The sequence below is a fragment of the Sinocyclocheilus grahami genome, unplaced genomic scaffold, assembly GCF_001515645.1.
Source record: "Sinocyclocheilus grahami isolate Dianchi unplaced genomic scaffold, SAMN03320097.WGS_v1.1 scaffold1057.1, whole genome shotgun sequence".
NCBI classification, from domain to species: Eukaryota; Metazoa; Chordata; class Actinopteri; order Cypriniformes; family Cyprinidae; genus Sinocyclocheilus; species Sinocyclocheilus grahami.
The window spans coordinates 81388-99977 of NW_015506236.1; the positions used below are offsets into that span (position 1 = coordinate 81388).

At 38.3% G+C, this 18590-nt stretch overlaps 1 protein-coding gene across 1 annotated transcript in view; it reads left to right on the top strand.

The window, feature by feature from the left end:
* Positions 1-18590, top strand: part of LOC107566201 (transmembrane protein 132C-like) — a 106504-nt gene that overhangs the window by 73779 nt on the left and 14135 nt on the right. Inside the window, exon 3 of the mRNA XM_016251572.1 lies at positions 7903-8089. Coding sequence (XP_016107058.1) covers positions 7903-8089 — 187 coding nt within the window. The remainder of the gene's footprint in view (positions 1-7902; positions 8090-18590) is intronic.

An 18590-nucleotide genomic window follows, 5' to 3' on the forward strand; every position in this document is an offset into this window, starting at 1 on the left:
TCCTCTAGGTTTCTTGCCATGCTGCAGACGCAAGCTTCAGACGAAGAAGTGAATGATGTGTGCTCCCGGCGCCTATTTATACTATAGTCGCACCGGTAGTGACGTCATGGCTGTCGCCGGCCAACGAGTTGGTGTTTTTTCAATGTATGCTTCAGACACGGGTCACGACGAGGCGTTCCCCATAGCGACACCTAGAGGACGCAGTGTCCCGTTCCCTACTCAGGGAACCATGGTTACATAAGTAACCTGAGACGTTATATTTAACACTGTTCCTTTGTGAGTCTCACCACTTGCTTGCCTTTTTACTGTGAGTTTATTTTTTTTAAGCAGAACTCTCTTAAACCCAGCTGTATCCAGCACATATACGATTATTTGTCCTTCAGAGTTGAACCTGGGACACATGTGATACTGCTTGGTGAGGAGGCTTTGTGAGCTGCCAATATAGCCAGGTTTGGTTCAGGTAATTCAGTGTGAAGAACCGGCATCTCGGGCATCCATTTCACTCTGCGCTTCCCATTCCACTTCAAGTCTGCAGCGGTGATAACATAGCTACTAAGTGAGTGGGAAAGTCTGATGATATCTGGCTAATGGATTTAAATGATGTTCCCAGTTGGATGTCTCACCCAAGGGCAGCCATTTTCCTCAGCTTCCATCTGGTCCAACCGCTTCACATTCTTCTTACACCTCTTGCATTCCAGCCGAAGCAAGAGCAAGCAAATCAACTTGCTGAGTGCGATGAATATTACATCACTGCCTCAAGGTTCAGGAGATCGCGGGTCGCAGACAGTCAAGGTGGGCTATTTTTTCTGCCACTTATCAGTGGTATTTTGCATTAGATGCTGGTCGTCCATAATTTCAAGGATCTTACACATGAAAAGTTAATAGTGGTTTATGCAGGTGGTTTATGGAGAATTCATTGGTTGATATATATTTAATTGTGCATGCTCATTTCCATGATTTTTACATTTAGATCAACTTTGCCATCTAATGCTCACTTAAAGTGAATATTTAAAACATTAGTAATTTAAAAAACTTAAACATAATCTTGAATATCTATTTTTTTAATACTGTTGTGATGATATTATGATGCAATGTTATGGCAGATACTATTAAAAGTGTTTTATTTTTTATTTAATTTCAGCAAATTCCATTTATCTGTTATTGGCCGTAACAACAAACAAATGAATTTGTCTTACCATATCAGCCAGAATTAAAATTTTGGATCATCGTTAGTTAGCATCTTGCACTTTCATCTGAGGCTTAATTTTAGGGACCTAAGTATTACACAATAAAATCAAACAGAAATTAATCTTTTAGACACTTTGTGTCTTACTGTGCAACTTTTCAGGTCCATACCACAGTTAGACATTTTAACAGCCTCCTCAGTGGTTGCTGACTAGAATTTTTCCTAAATCTTGCCGACGCTGTACATTCAACTTACCAAACAATATTCTTGTTTAATTTTTGTCTTTTATTCTGAGAGAAACGTACAAATTTAAGTTCCCATCACTTCTTCTTTTTTAGCCTTTTTGTGGTGAAAGTATGTTTTTTTTATGTGAATCCTCCTGACAACTTTCCTACAGAATAACACTAAAAAGTAAAGGTCTGTTAACTGTCAGCATTATGCACTTGTCTGCTTGTCAAAATCAGCTCTGCAGAAATCAACCCGTTTTTTGCATGTTGCTTTAAATGCTAATGAGCTCTGCTGACCCCACCCCTCTCTTCCATGGGGTGACGAACCATGCTCTGAGAGACTGTTTACTTCAGCTGCGAAACTTGCTAAGTAGCACGTTATTAGGAACAGCGATGGAAAAGATGAATAAAAAACCCCTTATACTCACTTCTGCTGTAAGTGAAGTTGGATCACAAATGATTTGCGCGAACATAAATGCATTTAGGTAGATCGGGGCGCATTCCCTTCACAAACAAAAGTAATCCCACTGTGTCTTCAGCGGCTCAGATGTCGGGAGTAAATGACGACTGCTTTGTTCATTATTACATCTAACAACAGAACACCTCAATCGCTGTGGAGCCATGCTTGTCTACATCTGCTCCGGTGGTGAAACTGTAAGGTCAAAAATTATCAAAGACTTCTGCTTTCCTGTCCCAAACCTATCTTCAGTAACAAAAGGGCCATTTGGAATTCCTGAAGGCACAGAGGTGCTGATATCGATCAAGGCCTGTAGGCCAACATGTGTATACACCGGGGGTCTGCTAATTGTCACACCTTTTGCCCAGTGGGTGAAGTTATAATCTGCTGATTGGTCAGTTTGAATGTCTCACATTTGGTTTTTAGTCACATGGTCAAGGAAGGGATAAAAGAGGACTGTAACTGTTGCTCTGTCTCTTTTCTTGGCTGGCTCTTTTCTTTGTTGGAGCTCTTCTTGGGTCTCTGCCCTCTCTCCCTCTTTTTCTTCCTCTCTCTATCTCTTTCTCTCAGGTAATATTTTACATGTTGGGTACAATTAACTATGCTTTACCATCCTTCATCTATTTTGTAACCAATTCAAGTGTAACCATAACAAAATATTGTTATTAAACCATTTCAATTATTAATTATGTGCTAACTAGTCTTGATTCAAGGTTAATCTTAAAGTGCTACCTATTGCAATACAATAGTCACACAATAGCAACGCTCTCCCACATATGTAGCTATTCTAACTGCGCTTATTTCCGTCGTTGGTATAAGTGGCAGTGGGTGGTAATAGACTAGAAATGTACAGTTTTATACCATCGTGTTGATAACGTTTCTTTAGTCATTCGGCAATCCTACAGCCTGAACCACCGTAGGAAAACCATCCTTACAAAACAATGGCAGTCTGACTGTTACAGCTCACTAAGGGCGGGTTGTGGGAGCCTCACTAAGGGCGTTTTTTCGTGTAACGTCACACAATGGCCTGATTTGAAAAAGGGGATATATTTTTAGGGATTAAATAAAAACCACTGGGTGGATTTTTATCATTATAGGGTAGATGTGTACACACACTGCCAACACACATTTATGTTCAAACAACATGTAAAAGTGAAATTAGCATCCTATTACCCCTTTAAAGATCTGGGCTGTGTTTCCCAGATGCACCCCAATCCTTAGTTGACTATTGGTGCCAATAGTTCCTTGGATTACTTGAAATTATATACAAAACTCTTTAATATCTTTAAGACTTGATACCAAAAAACTTGTAATCTTTGGTCACTGGTTCTTTTTCACAATCATTTATTGTAGCAGCGTGATACTTTATAAAAGCACCACTGTTTCCCTCTGCATGCAAATACTGGCTCCATATTAATATTTATCTGTAGTCGTTGCTGATCCTCTATTTTCTCTCTCATCCTCCTCTTCTTTGTTCTGACCATCTGAACTCCGTCTTTAGACCATAAACTTCTTTAGTGAGTGTGATGCAGGTCAGGGCCCCCATGCCAGCACTGTGATTGAGTTTCATGCTTTGCTGTTGGGGGTCCTGAGTGCCCAGTGTTGCCTTTGCAAATCCTTCAGCAGGAGGGCTAGGGCTCGCCTTCGGCACGGCTCTTTCGCTCAGTGTCTTCCGCAACTTGTGAAATGAAATTCCACCACAGCTTTACTCAAAGCTGACTCGCCAACTGCCATTACTTCCCTGGCTTTGACTTTTATTTCCCTGAGCCGTGAGTTGCCAACCACAGCGGCTTTGTAGTCAAATTGATTCCATTCGTTTGATGTATCATTGTTGTCAGTGCTAAGCAGATCACCACTGTGCATGAATGAATCCACCCTAGAGTCTCCACAATGAAAGCCATTTCCATTTTCTACCCTTTTTTCCTTTTCTCTCACGCCATTTTTACATGGTTGTGTAAAATGAGGGAGGCGCGCCGTCTCTTTGAAGAGCCTCTGTTTCGGGAAATTCAGTCGAAGAACCTTTTTGAAAGATTAAAATTTCACCTACTCCACTTTAAATATTAATTCTCCACTTCCTGTAGTCGAACCCTTTGTCATCAGACCTATACATTTTGGAAGAATTTCACTCCCTCCGACAGCTATGTGCAGGTCTATGTCAACGAATAGCTCCTATCTGGCTTTTTCTGCATTTTTATACGTTTTGACATAATTCATTCATACTAGCGATGAGCACTTTAGCACCTGTCGAGACTCTCAAAGACTTCACAGAGAAACTCTCACCGAGACGTTCCACTTTACATTCCTGTTTTCACAAAGTACTCCTTTTGTGGTTTGAAAATGTGTATTCAGGCTTCACTTTTTCGCTCTCTGTGTCTGAGAAGATTTTCATATTTGCTGCCCTTATAACCTCTGCTGCATAGCATAAGATTTCCATAGTGGCCTGTGGAGAGCAGAAAACTCAGTCAATATAGGCTATAAACAAGTAGAATGCTCACTAAACTAAGTAATACACAGAATTCCACTGAAAGTTCCGCAGTTTCCGCTGGAACGCCCATCATTCATTAAATTCCCATCCCTTTATGTTTGTTTCTGGAACATATTGGCTACATCTGTTCCCAGTATGCTTGGTTTAACACGTTTAACCATTTTTAAATCCATTCTGCAGATAATCCCACAAAATCAGCAGCAAAAATTCAGAGATTCCCAAATTCCATCTGCAAGGAAAAGGATTTTCATCAATCAGCATTAGCTTTTGATCTGGTGTCAGAAATGTTCCATCTTGGTGAAGAGATACTGCACTTCGCCCTCTGCTGGACACATATTAACTCTACGTTTGAGCCATAATGGCAGTGTTAATCCTGAACTGGTTTGATTTTCTTAGCAGTGAATGAGAAAACTGACAATGACCCATTAAAGTGTTTGAGCTAACAGGGCTCTTCAGAACATTCAGTGAGGTCGTGGAAAGCCAGTGTTTACAAGGTGGATGCATTTATTTTTAAGTGCAACAAAGCTGTCAGCTGTGTTTCTCCCAGAATACCTCTCTAACACCATAGCCTTTTAGCTACCCATCTCCATTCACCAGCACCACATTAGCACAATAAAATGGCACTTACTTTAAATAGAATTTTTTGCCACTTTTTTGTGTGATCATGAAAAGTGCTTAGCTAAATGTCTGTTGGTAAGTGTAATTCATGGCATTACAAGACCTTTTGTTTTTGCTGTAGTTGCTGCAATTGCATTTCCTAGGGTAAGTCATACTTATGGATACATACATCTGTGTAGTTGTTAAAAGAATAGTTCACCCACAAATGAAAATGGGTATCATTTATTCTTCCTCATGTTGCTCCAAACCCAAGTGATTTTCTTTCTACTGTGGAACACGAAAGCAGAAGTTTAGCAGGATGTTCACACTGCTCTTTTCCATATAATGAAAGTGAATGGTGATGACCAACTTTTTAATGCTCCAAAAATGACAAAAAAAACTTCATATTACTTCATATGACTTGTGCAATTCACTTCAACTACATTGTGTGAGAAAATATGAACGGGAGCATATACAAATGAGTTTAGCAATCTACAGCAGTAGTTTTTCTGTGAATATGGACTTTTGATCTTTATGGAATTTTGATCTATTCCTCATACAAAGTTAATGCTTGACTTTAGATGACTGAATATAGTGCACAAGTAGAGTGAACCACTATTAAAGTACCTTTGTGATGCATTTTTGTCATTTGCACTGTCAATTTATGCAAAAGAACATGAACATCCTGCTTAACAGATCCTTTTGTGGTCTACGGAAGGAAGAAAATCATACAGGTTTGGAGCAAATGGATTCATTTAAGGATTTTTTTAACAAGCTTTTTCGTGTCTTGAGTTCACTTTTCTGCTCCTTACAGATAATGTCTCTTTAAATAATCTACCAATCAAATTAATTTACAGCATGTGCAATCTGGCAGAGACTGGCTGTGTGTGGTCGCTTTTATTATGTAAAGTCACAGATTAGAACGTGTGAAAACTGATATGATCTTCCCAGATTTGCTTATTAAAGATATCCTGCCGTCTCTGTTTCCATGACATTGAAATCAGAGAATCCTGGGCTTTTTGGAATGAAAGTTATTAGAGGATATAGACAGGTTGAAGATGTTTTTTTTTCTTGAAGATTTATTTGAGGGAGACTGTATTTCTGGAATTATTTTGTTGACAGAAAAAGGATGGCATCTCTCTGCTCCTAAAAGAGATATTCTCAGATTTTGCAGCTAGAATTGTAAAGACTAATCCAAACTAGCCCAAAACCAGCCCAGTGAGCAATAAAACCAGCCCAATATCAAAACCCAAAATAAAATATTTAGCATTTTCATGAGATTTTTATACATTTTTGAGGTTATTTCTGTTAATTTCTATGCATGCTGTGTCATTTAAGCAGCATTTAACCATTCCAAAGTAGAAAAAATTAATTACATTTACGTTTTATCATTGAATACAAAGTAATAAAATACAATAGATTTCAACTAATGTTTAAGAAAAGCATTTTTCCTTTTTTTTTCTTTTTGAAAGATGTCTCTTGCTTCCCAAGGCTGTGTTTGTTTGATCAGAATACAGTAAAACAGTAATATTGTAAACTTCTTTTTCTATTTTGATATATTTTAAAATGTAATGTATTCCTGTTATGGCAAAGCTGAATTTTCAGAAGCTTCAATGTCACATGATTATTTAGAAATCATTCTAATATGCTGATTTGGTGCTCAAGAAACATTTATTATTATCAATGTTGCAAATAGTTATGCTGCTCAATATTTATGTGGAAACCGTGATACATTTTTTCAGGATTCTTTAATGAATGGAAAGTTGATAATAACAGCATTTCTTTGAAATAGTTTTTGCAACATTATAAATGTTTTACTGTCACTTTTGATTAATTTAATGCTACCTTGCTGAATAGAAGTCTTACAGACACCAAAACTTTGAACAGTAGGCTATTATACACAGTTACCTGACATACAGTAAATTTACTAAATTATAATCATAACAACAGTTAGCCTGTCAAACATAAAAAGTAGTATCCATCTTACCTATTTTGATTTACAGAGGATTGGCTGTTTGTTTGGTCAGAAATCCTTGCATTCAAAAATAATTTGTGTGATATTTCAAACCTTTAAACTGCAGGATAAAAAAACTCTCATGGAAACAGGTTAAAAGTAGCCCAGTTCCACATGGGGAAACAGCAGCCTTGTTAACCCTGACTGAAGTGTTTGTAGAGAAAAAAAACAAAGTGTCAACCAAAGAGCAAATTCGAATTATTTTTTCCAAAATGATGAAATGACAGCATTGAGAATAATGCGGTGACCTTATATTTTTTCATGGATGTGTGAGTTATTTTATAAGAGACCTTGTACTATACTCCTCCGATTCTATCAAAGGAAAAAAAAAACATTCTGAGGAAAAGAATATAGTTTTGTTTTTGTGTTCCAGGTGTGAATTCAATTGCAGTTACATATTCCACATTTGTATTTGATACTAGGAATTTTTCATATGCCGTTTTGTTTTAACTAAGTACTGTGATCCCGGAGCTGCCAGGCTGATCAAACCCTGGCCTGGGAAAATCAAATGGTTTTGGTTTTATTCATTGTTTTTCAGCATTGTTTGCATCGCAATCAGTGGAGATAATGTTATGCTCTGCTTTGGAAATCTTTTCTGAAAATGCTGTGGCGCTGGACCAAAAGTAAATTGCTTTTTTGCTGTCTTTTTTTTCCCCGTTGGTGCTGGGATGTGTTTTTGTTGAACTGAAATAATGAGAGTAAACCGCCACACACTCACACCCACATATGTCGCAGCCTACATCCTACACGCACCAGGTGTACAAAAACAAAAGGGTTGATAAATGGCCGCTTGACTGCCCCTTCATCCATTGGCAGCATGCACTGGCCAGTAGCCACATAACTACAAATAAACACAAGACACCCATGAGTTGTACATGCATATGCTTTTAGTTTGCATTCAAACATTTTGATATTACTCTTTACTTCTTATATTAGGGTGGAGGCCGCTTTCCAGAAAGTCCTGCAGGTGGATCTGGAGGTCAACGGGTTGTTGGATCCTCTGGGAAGTCGTTCAGTGACATGGCAGATCGAGTACCCCATCTCCCGAACCCTTTCAGATGAGATCCAGACACTCATCCGTCTGGCACCACATGACCTCGGGGGAATCGTGCCATTGGCTATGGTGAGCTTAGTCCTCGACAACTCATGTCTTTCATTCTTAGCAAGTCCAAATATGTGATGCAGTTCTTTAGTCTTCTTTTTATTGTTACTATTTGCATATAATATAAATTATTGCTGCTTTCAGGCATAAAGATTTATCACACAGGAAATGCTGATGTGTCTTCTGAAAGCAACAGTATGACTAGCACTTTAATTAGATGTAATTTGGTTAATTGAGCGTGCAGTTTGCTTTCAAATCGGCAATTGGGTCAGGACCAAAAGTAATTAATTTAAAATTAGATGAAACTGTGAGTGGCCTCAAACAAATAAGGTTAAATATAAGATAATAAAGGTTATTTCAAGCTACATGGAGACTGGGCTATGTAGTGGCTAGGCAGTCACAGCTAGTGCTATTCATGAGTGGGGAAGCACAGTTGCTATTTATCACTAGCAAAGTATGTATCAAGGTACTGTATATATACAAGATCTTATGTATATAATTATGCAAAAAAAAAAAATACTAAAAAATAAGTACACTTTTATTCAGCAAAGATACATTAAACTGATCAAAAGTGACAGTGAATACGTTTATAATGTTACAAAAGGTTCTGTTTCAAATAAATGCTGTTTTTTAAACTTTCTATTCATCAAAAAATCCTGAAAAATATATTTCCCACAAAAATGTTAAGCAGCACAACTGTTCAAAGACAGAATTCTAAAGATGCCAGCGCTTGATTCTCTGGTGCTTACGGTCTATAAAACAAAATGAGAAAAAAATTGTTTTGAGTGTGAGTTTCATCTTTTAAATAAAGTGAGATGCTGAGGCAAGGAGAAAAATGGTGTTTGATTAGAGGTGGGCTACACATCTGCTCTTCATTGGCTTTTTTTCAGCAGGGCGGTAGGTTGAAGATGACTTCATTTCGATGTGAAAAGGTTTGTGTGTATTTTCTGTAACCACACAAACCACTGAAATCTGGATGCTCCCTCTCGTTAGCTAAAGCTTTTCACCTTCCTCTCTCGCGACCTTCACATGCAAACACACATACACACAGTAGGTTTGGTTCTTTTTTGCATAGCATCTTGAATTATATCACCTTGCCTCTTCTGCAGCCTGTCTTAATTGCGTTTTACAGTGCAGCTCTCACACACCCTAAGGTGGCTTTTGTCCATAACGATGACATTGCCATCACCACACCTTGTTAAACTTAATCAAGACCCCCCCCCCTTCTCTCTACCGGTCTAATGTAGAGGAACTACGCAGATTGGTGAGACAGGAACAATGGCATACGATAACAAAGGCAAGAGGCTCCAATCTGTCCCATCGGAGACTTCTGCTCCATTAGAATTAGCTTTTTCCCCTCTCACAGACAGGCCTGCCAGCTGTCTCTTCAGTCTCATTAAAGAGGACAGCCGCCGCGGCCCCGTTCCCCACTCAGTGGTCAGAAAAGCGCCATCAGCCTTCGCGTTTGAGAGCAGTGCTGTCTCCGCCCATTACGGTAAACAAAGCCAGTCGTACAGTAGCGACAAGGGCGGAGGATGATGTAATAACATTGCGAAAATGAGCCCGGATGCCCTTACTGCCTGAGTTCGACACTCCCGGCTCGAGCCCGTTCGGCCCATCAGTGCATTTCACACAACAATCACGGCCACAGACAACAAGACAGCAGCCACTAATCACTTGTGTTGTCTGGGCCTCTGACGGAACACATTTGTCTTGAGCTCTCGAATGCTGGGAAAGCAGATTGTTGTGTTACACAGCAGGAGAGGATAAATGTAATCACATCACTTTCAACTTTTTGAATGAGGAGATGCCCTAATAGGATTTGGCAGTGCATGATACCCTCAAAATGTAGGAAATCTGTTCTGGCTCATTAGGATGCATCAGCGTGCGCATTCACTCTCTCTCTCTCTCTATCTATAATGTGTGTGTTTGTCTTTCTTCCTCGCTTTCTGATTCTATACCTCACGACTTTTGAATCAAGTTTACTTAAGCTCCTTGAAATTGGCCATTCAGCCCTCTCGAAGGCAAATTTCGGTGCCTGCTGAGCTTGTTTTCGGTTGACTATTGAAAGTGCTCTCATTCTTGTTTGCCGCCCTGTCTTCTCGCAGGGCACGGCGAGTTTGTTCAGAGAAAAGGAAAATCAAGCAAATTGCCAAGTCAGAGGCGTCTCCCTTCAAACCCCTCTTTTTTTTCTTCGAGGATTTGTTTTGTTTAGTTTTCTGTAGCCTCTTGGCCTTAGTCTTGAGTTTCGGTGTGTGTCTGGCTTTTCTTCAGAGCTCATGGGTTTCTCTGTTCTCTGAGCGATGCTGGCCTGCTGTTTGTCTTCCTTCAAATCTGTTTGAACAGTGTCCTCTGTAAACCGCCTACAGGACAAGGTAATACCTTTTCCTTTGTGTTCTCCACAGGCCATAGGCCATAAATCAGGCAACATTTTTTAACTACTCATCAAATTTACATGGAGAACTAGCTGCTAGTGGTTCTTTCCTTTCTAATAATTAGAATGCACATTTAATTGTGCATCCTCATTTCCTGTACAGTATTTTTACATTACATTTGCTCTCATCTAATGCACACTTTCTCAAGTTCATCTTTAAAAACGCCAATAATTTAACTCTTGTACTGTGCTGAAAATCCTTTACCTAATTTAGAGTTCCCTGTCAAAAAGAACAGACCTTTTAAAAATTGCTAATAAATCCCTCACTATGCTATATTATCACCAAATCTTGGATTCAATCTTTTTTCACAACAGTTTTTGAGTGAAAAAAGCTTTATTTGTGGATAATTTTTCACTCAAAAACTGAGGTGCACAAGCTCAGAATAATGAGGCCTACAATCAATCAATTCCAAAAAAAAAAAAAAAAAACCTATGATAATTAAAAGAAAACAATTTGGTAATAATATTCCATAACGAGGAATTGATATATATATATATATATATATATACAATATATATATATATATGTGTGTGTATATGAATGAGCAAAGTCAGTAGGTTTTAGACTAATGCAATAACAATAACTGGTATTTTCGGGAAAAAGAAAATCCCCTCTGAGTCAAAATGACTGGAACACTGAGGCTTAATAACATTGTTCGGGATAATCTTTAGCAAATCTCAAATGTTATTTGTCTTACTGTACATTATAATGTTGTGATGCCTACATTTACTTTTAGCATTTAAAATTATTGATGTCTGTTTTTAGTGTTTTATCTCAAGTGTTTAGTGTTAAATCTCAAAATTAATTTTAATATTGTTTTTTATCAGTTATCGGCCATAACTTATGTATCCCTATACTGAAATGACTGAAAAATGTTGTAGTGTCGACAAAAATAGCAGCTTTTATTATTATGTATGCCAGCTTTAAGGTCATCTGTATGCTATTGTACTAAACATTGACAAAAATTCACTTTTAGCAGACATTTAAATAATCTATTTCAGAAAAACTGACAAGATATATAGATTTCTCACCTTGGAGCAACGGCAAGTAGCAAATCATGGTACATCGATGTGTCTTCACATCATTGGTTGCACAATTGCTTGTATTTTATTTACTTTCTGTCAATTAGTTTAAAGCGATCAACTAGAATTTATTTTTGTCCATACAGGACCGTGTGGCACACATGCAGGAACAGAAAGAGAAAAAGAAAAAAGGGGAGAGAGAGAGAGAAAAAAATAAGTGCAGTTGTCTGAAAGAAATGCAAGTTGATTTGTGACTGCTGAGAGATTAAGATGCAGACAGAAGCGTGTTATTGTGAGCGGCGGCTGGCCCCAGTAAACCTGCGCCCTGCCACAGAGCCGTGGGGATCGATGGTCCTCACTACATACTCCCTCATTACTACCAGCATCTCACTCTTTCCCTCCGTCTCTCTCCACCGCGACTGTGCGCACAACCGCTGCCGCCTTATCAAAATCATCTGAAACAGCCTATGCATTCATTATCCCTCACCTGGAGGCCTGCACACTACACAGGGCATATGGAATCTGTACTTCCAGATTTGGAGGAAATGAGGGAGGCGATGTTAGATGGCGATTGCATCTAAGCCGTGCTGTTTTTTTTACAGTTATTAAAAGGTGGTGGAGTTTTCTAGCATTTGTTCATTTGAAAGAGTGGTGAAAGAGTTCATCTAAAGCCCTATTCGCACGGGATTAGTATTATCTGAAGACCTTGTATGATTTTGAAATTACCCCCCCACATCTGAATTTCGTGTGGTGCATTCGCACGGGATAAGCGAAGCCTGTGATTTTACTCAAATTTACTGACTTGTCTCCTGGATACCCCGATGTCAAGGCTTTGAGAGTCCCGTTCTATGGTCCAGATGGATTTTAAAAAGAGAAATTAATATATTTTAGTGCGCTGTGTCAATTACATTTCACCAGGTTAAAATAATATCTCAAGCTTTACGCTTGATTTATTTGTAACACATTAACCTCAAAACCTTTTCAGCTTTCTCTTTCTGCAAATTGTATGGTGTAGCGATATGATGACAGCACCCAAAATACTATCAAACACTCCAACGCAGCTCCATTCTTCGCGAAAGATGGATAAAAAGGCGCACAGCAAACAAAAACCTCGAAAAATTACATGCGACCCGCCAAATGCTGGCCGAATCACAGAGATGCCGATTCGCACGGGACTAATATTATCACAGGACACTGGGTGTTCGGCGAAATATGGTAGGTCATTTGCGGAGGAATTTTTACTTTACAAATTACAGACATGGCCGATTCGCACGGGATTAAGATCACAGACAACCTCCGCAATTATTACAAATGACTGGAGGTCACCAGGTAATACTAATCCCGTGCGAATAGGGTTTAAGTTCCTATGGTTGTGCTGTTTGAACATTAACCCCAAAACCCTTGAGAACTGCAGGTTGCAATAGACAGACAATTGGTTAAATAGAATTGCTTATTGGTTCTTTTGAATCAAGTCTGGCGATATTGAATGGCCTCCTTTCAATGGTAAAGTCGCTAGCTTATGTTGTATTATTTGCATAAATTACTCAAACTTTACATACTGTAGCATTCCTTCGTTCTCAAATGAGAAATACATAGCATTAGCAACTAGACATGACTAAATTGCAAAATATTATATTATTATTAAATTGTTTATTTTTAAATGATTAAAATGTTAATAAAAATTATTCTTAAAATTATTTAAAAATGAAAGAATTAAGAATCAGTTCTGTTATGCTTAAAGGTAAACAAAAATAACTGAAAATTGGTAAATTATTATAATATTAATAATAATAAATAACACAAAAATGGTAGTAGTAGTTGTTGTTGTTGTTGTTGTAGTAGTTGTATGAATTATAAAATATTAAAGGGGTCATATGATGCTGCTAAAAAGAACAGTATTTTGTGTATTTGGTGTAATGAAATGCGTTTCGCTTTCACAATGAAATAGAGTCACACATGGTGGCCTACAGTGAGCAGAAGCCGGGGGCTAGTGTGAGGAACGGCCGGAGGGTTAGAGTGAGCAGAGGTGGGTGGACTTGAGAACGGCGCGGCCGGCGATTTCGACGAAGGAGCATCCGGAAGGACATGTGACGACTCCGGGCTGGACTCCGCTTCGTCCACGGTGAAAGCCGATCCGGCGATCCACAGCGCAAAGTTGTAGCATTTCCTCAGCAACCAGCACGGATCAGCTCCAGGCATGACGAAGCAGATATCGTCCTCTTTTGGAAGACCAAACAAAGTAGTTTCGCTTTCACAATGAAGCACACAGCGTCTTTACGACATGGCGGCGGAAACAACAAAACTACAGCGAGAATAAAAGTTACGCCTTCTTTCTTTGCGTGAACATTTGGGCGGCGTTATGCAAATCTTCCCACATAGCGACGTAGATATGTGGGGGCATGTTAGAACGAGCCTATTTAGGTAGGCGTGGCTGACTCCGACTTAACTTTTATAAAGAATATCTCTTTGGAATTGAGACTTTAGTCTTCGCAGCTTTACAGATCTTCTTTATGCACCAAGAGCCTGTAACACTCAAAAGAGAAAGGAAAAATTTAAATCGCATCATATGACCCCTTTAAAATTATTATTATGAAAATTAACCTTCCAGGTTATTGTTGTAGACCATTTTTTATTGTATTATGTAATTAAAAAACAAAAATTAAACTATAATTAAGAATCAGTTCTTTAAACGTTTAAACATACACATAAAAATAATTGTTTCTGGTCATAAAAACAGCACCTGTTGGACTAGTTACTGAGCAGTAGAGATTGACTTGTTGGTGCAGTGGAAAGGTAGTGTAATTGAGTTGCAGTACGTTTGCCATTGCTCCCTATGTGCTTGCCGTGATTCAGGGAGGACATGATCCTGGAACAACCTTCCTGTCATTCTGTCATCAGAATTTGATCTTAGAGCTGGGGTTAGGATTTAAACAGCATTCCTATGAATCATTTCTACTAGGTTTCGGTGGTATCTAAGCTTTAGAGAATGTGTTTGGCCTGTGATGGTTTGAAAAGAATGTTGTTCCAGGACTAACAAACGATCTTGATCCAGGAACAATTTCTACTTGGCTAAATCACACTGTCTATATGAACATATTTATGCAATGTCATGAATAATGTAGAGAAGTTTAATTCTTAAAGAATGGTAGCAGAAATCCAGGTCCGGAAATCCAGTGTCCGGTTCATCCACTGTTCATAACAGGGCTCATAATTCCTGGAAAGAGTGCTCATTTAACCAAGCAGTGAGGTGGAGAGGCCTTGGATTATGGGTTGATGCAGAAACAGTAACACAAAACTGTGATTATCCTCATTCTAGCAGCCACTGAGAGGCGCTTGGCTGACCCAGTGACTGTAATGTGTTCAACGCTATTATTGAAATCAATAGCCATCTTCCTCTTTGCTCCGTTTGTCTGCACTGTTGTGCCATTTTATCAGAGGCTCTGTCAGCAAGACTCCGAGAGGCAAAAAGGCTTCAGCCATTGCTGCTGAAGAGCTGGAAGGACCCATGGTCTTGAAAAGAAATACAGCCGCCGATCGATGGCTCTGTAATAGCATGGCTGCGGCATCAGCCAGGAGGATCCACACAGGGTGCCGATGCATTCAGCGCTACCTGTCTTTGAGCGTTAGACCCCGTGTGAGCCGGCATAGGTTCACCACGAACTGAACCAATCACATGTGCTGATATTAACCCTACATTCCCCGACCTCCGATACCTCATTAGTCCCCCCACTAGCGCCGCCAAAAGTGTAATGGCCTTTTATCGATTTACCTCCTCCTTTTTTCTCTCACTCTTTCTCAAGATAGTGTGGAACCATTTAAAGTTAAGTGCATGTTGTAGAAGCACTGCCTTCCCGCAGAGATGATCTCTGGGAGGACGTACAGCCTGTCCTTCAAACCCAACATCCACGCATATCTAACACTAATCAGTCAGCAGTCCAGGGAACGATCTTTACTGACCACAGGGCAGCAGTGGATGACGAGGCAGCATGAATAACACATTGTGCTCAGATTCAACACCCTCCTCCCTCTGGAACCACGTCTCATAGGCGCTCCAGAGATGGGATTGGGGAAAGCGAAGAATGGTGTTTTTCAACAACCGGAGCATCATGATTGGGGGGGAAGGACCGGGAGTGTATAGGTGGACATAAACTTGTGGCATACAAGTTCTGCTGGTTCTCATGCCACCCACATCAGTCCTGTTGTCAGAGTAAATCTTCCTTAATTTTCAAGCCAAAGCCAGATGTGTGAAAAGACTGTACTCTGCATTGTGCTGCATGTTAATGTAGTCTTGTAATCCCAAAACTCACTAATGCACAGAAGCACCATAGAATTTGATTTTATGTATATTGCAATTCATTCTTTAACTGTTTTTATATATATAATTGTATTGTAATTATATATATATATATATATATATATATATCTTTGCGGTGCTGCAGCCAAAAGTTTGCAATAATTATTTTTTTAAATGTTTTTGAAAGAAGTCTCTTATGCTCAACAAAGCTGCAATTATTTGATCAAAATACAGTAAAAACAGTAATATTGTGAAATATTATTACAATTAGCGGTTTTCTATTTTAATAATTTTAAATTTAATTTATTCCTGTGGTGGCAAATCTGAATTGTCAGCAGCCATTACTCCAGTCAATGTCACATGATGCTACAGAAGTCATTCTAATATGCTAATACAACTTATTTATTATTTTAATTTTGTGTATGTAATATTTACAACTAAGCATTAGAAATTAGAAACAGTATGTTATTTCAAAAATTATTGTGATTTTATTTCGTTTTAACACAACATTTTCTCCCCAAGCCTGAGAAAATGTGGCACAGATTTATGTGACTTTTATGTGACTGAATTGGATTAAGATTGGCTTCTTATTATATGTGTATTTCTGAATTTGGACAGTCTACATTATATTACTTTGAAATCCTTCCATAACTGTGCAAACATTCACGTACCCATAATTTTTAAGGTGAATAAATAGTTATTTTTCTCCTTATTTAGCAAAGCATTAGAATCTTCAGATATAATTTTCAAATATTAAAGAATTTTGTTGATATATCCTAGCCAGAAAAGTTCCACTGCTTTTTTTGTGCTTTTGCCATGTGAGTCAGAGGGTGAAGGCACATATGCATTTCTCAAGGATCAATGGATTTGACCTGTGTGGTTTAAAACTGTCCTCCCTCGCTGAACTGAACTCACCTCAGCTTTGTTGTTTTTTTACAGTGAAGTAAAGCCGCCCATCAGAGTCTGTGGCATCACAATGAGAGGCTTTCCACCACTTTGCCTGTTTTATTCTGGAATTCTGTTTTTAATTCACTGCGTAATCTTCAGGCTTGACTGAAAATTACATTGTTCGGTTTTAATAGCTGGTGAATGGACACATTGAAAGGCATTTGAAAGCACCTTGTCTGCCGAACAGTGTCGCCGAGTTCTTTGAATTCATCTGAGTGGGAAGTGAGTGAAAGTGGGGGAGTGAATTGTAAACACTTCACCCATCCCATCCTGTAGAATATTTATCAGAGTCATTTTCCTGGTCTTGATAAATTAATGTTTTGACAGCAAATCAAACACAGGCGATAGCTCCCTGTCAAAATGTCAGAACGTAAGGTTTGAATACCAAGCTCTCGCTGCTCACACTACGTTCATATTGCACATTTACATAATTTTGAAATCAAGGGAAATGGCGTATTCAAATTCTACCTCAGAAGTAGACAGCCCAGCCTGTGTTAGAAAATACTGATCAGCTTAAACAGATAAAGGGAAAGAAAGGAAGAGGCTCGTTTATCCTCACGATTGTGGTGCATTAAAGTGAAAATGATTGAAATAAGAATCAGCTGCCAAGTGAAGCCTGAAGTGGGATCAGCCTGTAGAAAAAAAAAGGAACAGAAGACCTCAGTCTTATTAACAAGCTTGAAATTTCATTATCCACAGTTCAGGATTAAATAATGTTATCTGTTTTCTCTAAAGGAGAATGGCGAGAGCTGTGACATAAAGAGAAGAAAAGAACATATGATGAAGAACAAACCCTTCGCAGAGGGCTTCTTTATTTAGGTTTATCCATCTCAAAGTGTCGCATGGTTTATGATGAGGGCAGTTTTTGGGCCGTCTCCTCACCCTTAGTCCCAGCCAGCAGGGAATACACAAGTCAGACTTAAATGATCTAATTATCCAGACTTTGGTTTGTCTGAACTGTAAATTGAACACACGGACCTGTTTTAGATAAGATTATACACAAAAAGAGAATGCATTCGCAAAAACAGTTACCGTAGCTGTCATTTCTCCATAATTACAGGATATTTCTTTGAAAATAAAATGTGCCTACAGTATTTTTCCCTGACAATGTTCTTTATGTAAAGCACATTTCAGGAACTTTCCACAGTGGTATTGATGTTTGCTATAAGCATCATTTTTATTTTATTACTGGTGCTTTGTCAGTCAAGCATCACTATTTACCCATACTTAGAGTAGGACATCTGGATTAGTATTATTATGTTTGTGTATATATACATTTATAAGGTTTTGAAATATGTTTTATCTGTTAGTTTTAAAAATAGAATAATATAATTTCAATATAAAATAATTTTTAAAATCTTAAAATATATATTTAAATTTAAAGTAACTATTTATTTTATTTAATATCTAAATATAATATGTACTTTTAAATAAAATAAATTTAAATATTATTTATTTATTTATTTTTAAAAATTATTAATCAGAAGTGCTATTTTTGCCCTTTTGATGATAAAATCCTGAAGACTCCATATCTGATAATTCGTCTTGGAGCTCTTTTGATTTTGGGGCAGTAAGCAACCACTTAAAACACCTTAGCAACTACCCTGAACATCCTAGCAACCACAAACAACATGTTGAAACTACTCTGAACACCTTAGCAACCACATCGCATCAGCTTGGCAAATTACCCACAGTACCCTAGTGTCATGCTGAAGAGATTTGTATGGGCAAGCATTCATATTTTCTTCTGAATATATGTGAAAATCTTTTTTTCTCTTTTTTTTTCTTTTTGTAGCGACTTGATAGTGAACCTTATTCCTGTG